This window comes from Cebus imitator, unplaced genomic scaffold (assembly GCF_001604975.1).
Source record: "Cebus imitator isolate Cc_AM_T3 unplaced genomic scaffold, Cebus_imitator-1.0 Scaffold633, whole genome shotgun sequence".
In the NCBI taxonomy this organism is placed as follows: Eukaryota; Metazoa; Chordata; class Mammalia; order Primates; family Cebidae; genus Cebus; species Cebus imitator.
This window is the reverse complement of record NW_016107948.1, coordinates 570,824-580,889: the sequence shown is the minus strand read 5'-3', so window position 1 is coordinate 580,889 and position 10,066 is coordinate 570,824. Positions and strand designations below refer to the sequence as shown.

At 40.9% G+C, this 10,066-nt stretch overlaps 1 protein-coding gene across 2 annotated transcripts in view; it reads right to left on the bottom strand.

Moving 5' to 3' along the window:
* Positions 1-8,770: 8,770 nt before the first annotated feature.
* The window catches only part of F3 (coagulation factor III, tissue factor), a 12,497-nt gene continuing 11,201 nt past the window's right edge, over positions 8,771-10,066 (bottom strand). The window contains exon 6 of one of the 2 annotated variants that reach the window (XM_017517458.2): positions 8,771-9,831. In XM_017517458.2, coding sequence (XP_017372947.1) covers positions 9,695-9,831 — 137 coding nt within the window. In that variant the 3' untranslated portion in view covers positions 8,771-9,694. The remainder of the gene's footprint in view (positions 9,832-10,066) is intronic. The other variant, XM_017517459.2, reaches the window with a different exon arrangement.

The following is a 10,066-nucleotide window of genomic DNA, read 5'->3' as shown; positions in this document are numbered from 1 at the left end:
GGCACGCGCCACCATGCCCAGCTAATTTTTTGTATTTTTGGTAGAGACGGGGTTTCACCATGTTGACCAGGATGGTCTCGATCTCTTGACCTCGTGATCCACCCGCCTTGGCCTCCCAAAGTGCTGGGATTACAGGCTTGAGCCACCGCGCCTGGCCGATAAATATTCTAATATCAGAAAAATTAGACTTTAGGTCAGTGAGCATTTCTGGAAATAGGGGCATTACATGATAAAGGTCAATCAGTAATATAACAATTCTTCATTTGTATGTACCTAATAGCATGGGCTCAAACATAGAAATTGACAGGAATAAGGGAAAGTAGACATCCACAATTTTTAGAGTGATCATTTAAAAATTGTGGAATTTACAGACCATCCCTGACTTAACAGAGGGTTCAGCATACAAGTTTAATTCCATGATGTTTAATTTCTTTGAAATTTCTGTTAACTCAGGTAAAGCTCCTTTTGCTCTTTCTTAGAGTGGAATAGCAAGCTCTGGGATCTGGATCTGAAAATGGTTTTCAAAAGTAACAGTTATTCTAAATAAAAATAGCTACAGCCAATACTTTGAAAGCTATCTCTCTTTTTAAAAAGATAATTAGTGCAACTCTAATTAGCCAGTCAGTTTGCCAAGTGACTGACTGGAATGCACGAGGCAATACACAACTCCAAACTTTGTCAAACACACATTTATTTTTGGCATTATCTATGACCAAGATAATGTTTTAATGATGCTGGCATGCCCTCTCCCTGAAACACTGTGCTTCCCCCACCTTGCCTGATTAACTCTGTGCCCTTCAGATGAGATTGCAGGTAACCTTTCCAGATCCAAGTTAGGTAGCTCTATGTAAGTTCCCCAGAACACCCTACTTTCCCATCATAACATTTATGTTCTATTGTAATTGTTTGACATTTCACTCTATAAATACATAAGCTGGAATTATATCTTTTATATTTTAATCAAATCTATAGTGTTTGGCATGTAGTGGGTGCTTAGTATTAGAATAAATTACTGAACAAATGAGTGAATTCAAAGGCATAAGCATGGTTATTGCCAATGAAATGACAAGAAAAGGGGCCACAATGGGTGGACAACCATTTTGTACAATATTAAGAGTTAGAGCACAGTAAGGAAGTGGGAAGAATGCAGTGGGAATCCAGGAGAGGAAAGCTCCCTGGTGAGATCCAGGAAACACTACAGTTTTAAAGGCTGAGTTGCTGGGGCATGATCAATGGAATTAAGGCAGGAAAGCTTTTGGGGTTTAGGAAGCTGTGGATTAAAACAGAAGTCCTCAAATTATTGTCTTTGAAAAATGTGTAATATTTTCAATATGATCATGACTGATTTTTCTTATGGCTTGGATTCATAACTTGCTGATGTTTAATACATGGCATCTTATTAAGACTGTGCAGTTCTATCCATTGATGAGGTGTCTGTCTCTTTTTTCTATCCTACCTCCCCTACCCTCTTGGTGAAGGAAGGCATAGAGAGCAGCTCCTCAGACTTCAGCGTGCATACAAACTACCTGGAAAATGCAGATTATGATTCATTAGGTCTGGGATTTGGGATTGGGCCCAAGAATCTCCATTTCTAACTAGCTTTCAAGTGGCGCTAAAACTGTTGTCCCAGACCACACTTGAAGTAGCAGGATCTGGGATAGGAGCTCTGGCTATGGACTAGAGAGACCATCACAGGTAGAGTTGCAGAAATCTGGAGATATTCTCTGGTTTCATTTATTTAGGCTTCCCTTTCATGTTCCTTCATTAATCACTTACAGGTATTTTGGATTTTATTTACAATTCCTTTAGTTCTTTTATAATCCAGTCTGAACATTTCAGTGAAGTTACTTATTTTTCTCAGGCACTCAAGATGGCGCCACAATCTTAGTTGTAAAGAACGCTTCCCGTCCCAAATGCATTAACATACGCAAGGGAAAAAGCATTTTCTCCCCCTCTGAGTGTCTGTTACATCTCTTATTCTCTGGCCTGAAATATACTTGGAGAAGACAAATTACTTTGCAAATGGAGCATAGTTTTTTTGTTGGTTTTTGAAAACCAGGCTGGGTAAAGATTGTCGTGTCAAAAATTTTTTTCTTAAAACTTCTTTAGGTCCCTATTTTTAGTTTATTAAATTGTGTATATTCAAGATGAATTTCAGTTTCTCAGTTTCAAAATAGCTGGATTTTAAAAAAGATTTTTATTTCATCCAGAAATACAGTGATTTTAAAGTATTAATTATTGATGCTTTGATGTATAATCACAGGATTTAAGCGAAAAGGGGCTGAAGATCGTAGACCAATGAGCTCATCTGACAAAAAATAGGTCTTCCGTTTTTGCTTAAGCTGTCTTGAGTTTCTGTTCCTTGCAACTGGAAAAATCCTAGCAGACTCATCATATATAACAAACTTTCATAGGAAGTGTGCAGTCTACAAATGGAGAATCTTGTCTATGGTCTACGTTTTCTTAATTTGTTTTGGCTTCAGAGCAGGTTGCATTCTGATTTCTCCAAGGTCTGGGAAGTGCCATTTAAGGTCTGTGGCTATTTCCAGCCTCTCTTTGCAGTAAATAGTAAACATATGTTGCTGATTGCAATCATTAGCAGTTCAAGCCGGTTCTCAAAATGGGAAGTGGGCATTAGAATCACTTGAAGGGCTTCTTGTTAAGACCTAGATTGCTAATTCAGTAAATCCCCGGTTAAGGTTAAGAATTTGCATTGCCACCAAGTTCTCAGGTGACTTAAATGCTGCTGGTCTTGGAACTATAGTTTGAGAACCATTGGATTAAACTAACAGTGGAATAAAGCAATGGTTTGGATGCATTCAAGAAAATGAACAAAATTTCTTCAGAGACTCAGATATGCACACAAGATTTAATCTTTGCCACCATGCAGATAGCTTTTCTTTAAAAGGAAAGAGTATGGCTTAGCTGTTTATAAGGAACAAAAGAATATTAAAAATGTGGATAATTGGGTCCCCAGGCATGGAGCAAAGTGTAGCAGGATGAGGAGGGATGTCAGGCACCGGGGTCTGCTACAGAGTGGCAGATCAGTATGTTGCTGAATTTAGGAGAAAAAAGGCTCCTCCACCTTCGCACCAAATCCCCTCACAATAGCTGATAAGTAAAATTCTACCTTTACATTCTCATTTATCTTTTTTTTATTTTACGAGTATAACTCTGTTGGGAGGAGGTCTTGACATGTGTGTGATGGAGTATATGTTGTTTACTGAGAGGCGATGGCAGAGAACACCGAGCCATCCCCAGGCAGGAAACTGCTAGAATAAGCAAGCAGTATGTACCGGTCATGGACTAGTTAAACCAGCTCCCAAAACACAGGATATTTGACCTTGTCCCATTGCTGGCTCGCCAAGAGTGTTCTTTAGCTTATTTCTATCTTAGTAGTGAATAGGCACTACCTGCCTGTTTAGAGTATCTTTATTCTATGAAGAAACACTGAGCACCTGCTTATTTAAAATAATCACTTGTTCACAAAGAATAAATACGTGGGTCAGAGTCTGCTCTGGGCTGTCAGCTGGGAAATGCTGTCAGACCCCTGACAGTCCCACTTTGACCCCACTTTTGCACTCTATCTTTGTTTCTGTTTCTTAATTCCTTCAGCACCGCCTGGGTCGGGGTCTCTACGACTGAGCTGGTCTCAGCAACTCTTGGTAAAATATTATGAGTCACTGACACTTTCACGTGAATGATTTTTGAATCCTTTCATTAGTTGGAGTGATGAAATGGTGTCCTTTGAAATATCCATCTATGCTTTTTTCCCAGGTCTGTCTTTTGACCCTTGACCCTTTCCCCCATTTAGTCAGCTCAGCAGTTCTGTGATCACGGTCTCTGGAAGGGATATGGCAGCTAAAAGCAGAGAAAAGTGGAGTCTCCGCTGGTTCCGGACAGTGTGAACAGCAGGACTAGTGCATAGACCACAGATTTGAAAGAGAAGATGGCAACAAGACACTGGCTTCCCCACCCCAGGCTGCCGCTCTCAAACTTGAAAAGGACTTCCTGCGCTGGAGGGAGAGGTTAGAGGGGACGTGGAGGGATCTAGAGGGCAGCTGCAGTGGTGCTGGGATGTGCACTTGAACACAACTCCAGCAGAAAGGTAGGTGACCCAGAGGGAGTCACCAAATTGCTTTGGATGGTTTCCATCTTCTGGTGGAAAGGAAGCCTAAATAAAAAATCAAGTGTTAATGATGGCTGTTGTGTCCATGGACTCTGTACTTCTGTTTGGACCACTATGGGGACCTTGTGTATGGGAAGTCAGGAAGTCTGCTGTCTCTGGAGTAGGGAGTTGCACTGAACGGTAAAGGGCTGGACAGGACGCTCCTGGTGCCTGCACTGGCCTGCGCTAAGCAGCCTTTTGGTCCTCATGCTCCCATTGGATGCTCTGCTTTGGAAGCCAGCGGGACTGTAGAAGGAAGGATCATTTTTTCCTTCACAGCCACCTCTTCTTTGAAGCCTTTGTAGATCTCCACAGAAGAATGTGGTCATTTCCTCCTTGGACTCACAGAGAGAGAGCTGGTGAAGAAGAGCTGGTGGAAGATTGCTCTGCATCCAGTGTGCGGCCTGGGGTTCCTATTGGTCAGCGGAATGAGAAATGAGGTAGAAAAGCTAGTTACAGAGTCAGGGAGAGCCAGGGCAAGCTAGAACCTGGGAGCATCCCTGCATTTGTCTCTCGCCACCTCTAACCATGATGACCAAATGGCTGCCGCTTCGCTCCTCCTGTCCAAATCTTGTGAAAATTTATCTTTTGGTTAACTATAATCTAGAACCATACAGGGACGAGGACTCTGGGAAACATAGTTCCAGATTAGCCAAATTGACAGATTGCAAAACTGCTCATAGAACCCTATGGGCATAGAGGGTTCACAGCAATACCCTTTAAAACATAATTTATTATTTTTAAACATATTACGCAGGTTGTTGCGAGGAAAACAGTAGAGGAATAACTGGGAACAGGAGGCCAGCCAGGAGGCTATTGCAGTCATCCGGTGGGACACGAGAGTGGCTTGAAGTAGAGGGAGAGCAGAGGAGGTGACCCCTGGAATTGGAGCGTGTTTTAAAGGTAGAGATAGCAGGCTTCGCTGAGAGATTGAACGGGAGAAGAAAGAGAAGTCAGTGAACACCAAGAGTTCTGGCCTCAGCCAATGGTGGCTGCTTCTTAAAATGGGCAAGACTCGGGGAGAAACAGGTTTTGGGGTTGGGAGAAATGAAAGATTCTCTTTGCATGTATTAAAATGAAGATGCCTGTTAAATGCCCAGGTAGAGAGGTTGTGTAAGTATTTGGATCAACAGTGCAGCTCTGGAGTTCAGAAAAGAGGTTGGGGGCCATGAGAGGGATTTGGGAATCGTCAGCATCTGGGTATTATGGGCATCTGGCATGATAGAGCTTGATAATAGAGTCATGGACTTGAATACATTACCTAGAGAGTGATTATTGATAAAGAATGAAAGAACTAATGAGAACTAATGATCTTAGTTCAAGCACTAAGATAATCCAGTATTTAGAAGTTGGAAAGAAGATGGTGTCCAAGAAGGAATAGGAAGTTGAGGAGAAAATCCAGATGAAGGATTCCAGGGGTCAAAGGAAGTTTGTTTTTTATAAGACAGAAAATAATACAGGATGTTTATCTTCTGCTAGGAATGATCAAATAATACAGGAGAAAATTAAACAGCTGGAACAAAGGGATAATTTTAGGGGGCAGTCATTAAGTAATTGAAAAGGCACGAAAATGAATGTTATTTTACACTATAAGTTCACATGCTGTGTGTTTATACTCCCTGGTCAATGCTTATACAGCATATTAGGGTGCTTTTGACTACAAGGAACAGAAAACCGGACTCAGCTTACTTAAACAATTAGATAACATCCAGTGAAAAGTCCATGGGTTGGGACTTTGAGCAAGGCTTGATCTAGCAGCTTGGTGCTGTCAGCAAAGACTTCACTTCTGTTTTCTTTTTTTTTTTTAAACAGCCATCTATAACATATCTCAAAGAGCGATTACAAACACATGCGAAACAAATGTAAAATTCAAAGGTCTCGCCAAAGAAATGAAAAGCAAAGCCTTCCTGCTTACCTTTGCTCTGCACTACTCTCCAATATGTCAGCTCCATGTAAAGCTGGCTCCCTTTGTGGTCTCAAGACTGCTGCCAGCAGCTCTTGCCACTATGTCTCTGCATTATGTTCCATCAAGAAAGAGCATCCTGCCATTCCCAGAAAAAGCCTTGAGATGCACTCTTCTTAGGCGTGGTTAGGTCACATGCCTACCCCAAACCAATTTTTGCAGCCATGAAGAAGGAATGTGCTGACTGGCAAAGCTGGAATCACCTAGATCGCAGCTAAAAAGCAAGGGCTATGGGAAAGGAGAGCATAAGCATTCATTCTAAGCATCTGAATGACAGTCAGGTGATGTTATAACAGTAATAAACCTTCCAGGCAACTGTTGGAGGAAAATCACACAATTAAATACACATGTCCTAGAACAGCTAAAAAGGGCATCTGGGAATGAGTTTATTCACCATTTGATAAATACAGATAATTGTTTAAGGGGCGGTTCCTTAGATTATAAGTCATAAACTGTAAATAAGCTAAAATGTCATTGGATTTCATGAGTATTAGTTTCTTATATGTAAGCCAATATGAGTTAATAATTTAAGATTGGAAAAATATCTTTAGAATGCATGAAAGGGCTGGGCACGATGGCTCACACCTGTAATCTCAGCACTTTGGGAGGCCGAGGTGGGTGAATAACTTGAGGTCAGGAATTCGAGAACAGCTTGGCCAACATGGCAAAACCCTGCCTCTACTAAAAATATAAAAATTAGCCGGACGTGGTAGCTCACACCCGTAATCCCGGCTACTCCTGAGGCTGAGGCACGAAAATTGCTTGAACCTGGGAAGCAGAGCTTGCAGTGAGCCGAGATCTCACCATTGCACTCCAGCCTGGTGACAGAGCCAGACTCTGTCCAAAAAACAAAACAAAACAACTAAAACTAAACAAAGAATGCATGATAGTTTGGTTTACTAACAATTAGCTCTATGGGGTACATTACTGGTCAAGTAATGGAATACAATTTGGTCCACTAGGGGGCAGCAGTTTCTGGATAGCAGCCAACAGTCTGTAGCATGGTTTCTGCTCCACTGTCAATCACTGTGCTGATTTTTAGTAGCGGAGGTGAGGTCTCAGCAATTAGGAGGGATGTGGCAAAGTAGGGAGTGGTTAACATTTGCTGTGTGGAAGCTCTCTGATTACTGCAGTTCAGCCTCATTATGGTCTTTAATGAATCCCTTCCTTGTGATCAACCACATTCCTGGTTAATACCCAGACCTGTTTTCAGTCTGTCAGTATTTTCCTTAGTGGAGTAATTCAAATTCCTTAGATAATGAGGTCAAGAAATTACATAATGCTACAATTAATCCTGGCAGGGAAATTTCTGGATAGGCACCCTCTCCTGTAGCTTGTTCTGCCTCCTCATGTAATTCACTAAGCTCTTTGTCCCAGGTAGCCCCATGTGAGCAGGAATTCAAGATAATGGCTGAAGCATCCTTCCTTGAGGACGTGCCCCCATGCCAGTTTCTCTTTTGTTGACTCTGCTGCAAATGTATCCCTTTTCTCTGGCACAACAAAACACTACAACAGTGCAAGATTCAGCCTCTCCAGCATCAACACAAAAACAAACAAAAAACAAACCAACCACTGGTCTGTTTTCCATAATGTCTCCAAAATGGCTATCATTTTTATGAGGACATCAAAGGTTTGTTTCAGGCATTCTTCCTTAGGATGTGGTGTTATATAAAACAGTTCATGTTTGGAATTTTATTGACAATGTTAAAGTCCTTTGATGCAAAGGAACAAAATAGACTTAAAATTTATTAACAGCTGGGTAGTGAGCTGAGGCCACTCATCTTAATGCTTGCTCAATTTCTCTGTAGGACCACCTCTGGGTAGGTGTGCCAGCCATCTGGATGTTTTTCCTAGATGATAACAGCGCCCCCTTCCACCGTGGGAAGCAGAAGCAGTTTTGTGGCCCCGTAGGTGCCAAGAACCTCATTTTCATCTCTTGTTAGAATCCTTTTTTACTACAGTTGAGAGAATAAGACTGTTTTGCATTGAATGGAGAACTACATTCTAGAGATAATAAAGTCAACTCAACTCAGCCATGACTGAGTCCACTGTGCAGTCACCCCGAAGAGCTATAAACCATGCGCTAGGCCCAGTCCCTGCCTTCCAAAAGCTCAGTCTAGCTTGCTTTTAATTGACTCGAGATCCACTTATACCTCTCCCTATCTTATATTGTTCTTTTACCTGATTTTCTTTCAATACAATCATCCCAAGAATGTTTGTTTTTTCATCTCCAAGTAGTCAAACTACTGCCAATGGGAAGAAATCTCTCCAAGACTGCAGTAGGGTGCACTCTTTTCCCTTCGCTGTAAGATGACACCCCTATCCCCTGTCATGTGTCTTGTGTGGTGACTCTAGTGGGCAGAGTATTGGCAGGCTTGGTCACTTGCTTGGGGCAGTGGCATGAGGACAGAAGTGGCAGTGGGCCCCTACAGAGCAGGAGTGTAGGAGACGGGCTTAAAGCCTGAAGCTGTGGTTGCCTGTTTCTACCAGTTTTGTGTTTTTTCCTCTGCCTTCATCTGATTAAGGACTTCTCCATAGGTTTGCATGCTAGAATAAGAAGACATTGAGAAGAGGTGCAGTCAACCTACAGTCACCAAAATGTATTATAAGTGAAAAAGATGTGTTGTTCAAAGCCACTGACAATTTTACAGTCATTTGTTACTGTAGTCGAGCTAATGTAAACACCAAATCATACATAAATCATACATGGAAGATAGAATAATTACAACAGTAACAATTCCGTCACCTTTATTTATATAAAAGTATATTAAATAAATTATCTCAATATATACAAATAGAACAATATTACCTACATAAATAGAAAATCCCCACATACAAAATGTTTTTTAAAAATTATATATACAATGTCAACCATAGAAGCTTTAAGTACCTTAAATCATAAACTCTGTAGTTTGTACAGTAGTCTTATAAAAATATAGTTAGCTCTCAAAGGTTTAATACCACTTAAGTCAGTTAAAGTGCAGACTGGAAAGCACATGAGGGAGGTGCCCAAACCACCGATGTCTCCCATACGTAACACATTCATACAAAAGTTTGCCCATTGTTTTGAATTTCCAGATATACTCCTGAAAAAAGAACCTAAACACCATATTACAGACATATATATGTTAGAAAAGTCCCAGAAATTCACCCAATTTCCATTTTACTTTCCTACACGAATTGAAGTCAGCCTCTCAAAAGCTTTTCAAAAAAGTCCACGCAGGATTTTTTAAGGCATTTGGTCGTTCGTTTTTGCTTGTATGACATGGTTTCTCCTTGAGTGCGGACTATATAATCTAAAGTATATGTGCAAAAGGTGCCATAGTGTTAAAAATTAAAACTTGGAATTGGTTGTAGTACCGTTTGTTACATTTCAAAGTGGCTAATGCTGATGGCAAAACCAGAATGCTAATGGTAATGACAGGTCATATCAAGAGCTTTTTTTGAACTCCAGGGTCTTCCTGCTCTGAAATACTCATCTGTGTTTCCATGTATTCTATTCTCTTAAAAGTTCTCAGTCACAGTGCAGCAAAGCCTTCGCAGTAGTGCCAACGCTGCTTCCTTTATGCAACATTCAGTGGAGAGTTCTCCTTCCAGCCCTGCCCCACTCTTGCCTTTCTGCACTTGTGTAGAGATACCGCCAGGATGATGACAAGGATGATGACCACAAATACCACAGCTCCAATGATAAAGAACATTTCTGAAAAATAAAAGGCATCCAGTCAACTTGGAGAGCTCAAATCTCATTTATCAGTAGGCAAAATTGAGGACATAGCCCCAAATTACACCATCCTATTTTTGTGCAATTTGAAATTTCTTTCTTCCACTCTTTCTACCACACTTAGATTAGGAAAGAATTTGTTAAACCCTGAATGTTTCAGAGTAATTGGCAATGGCTAATCACATTTAATGGGTATTTTTTTTTTTTTTTTTTT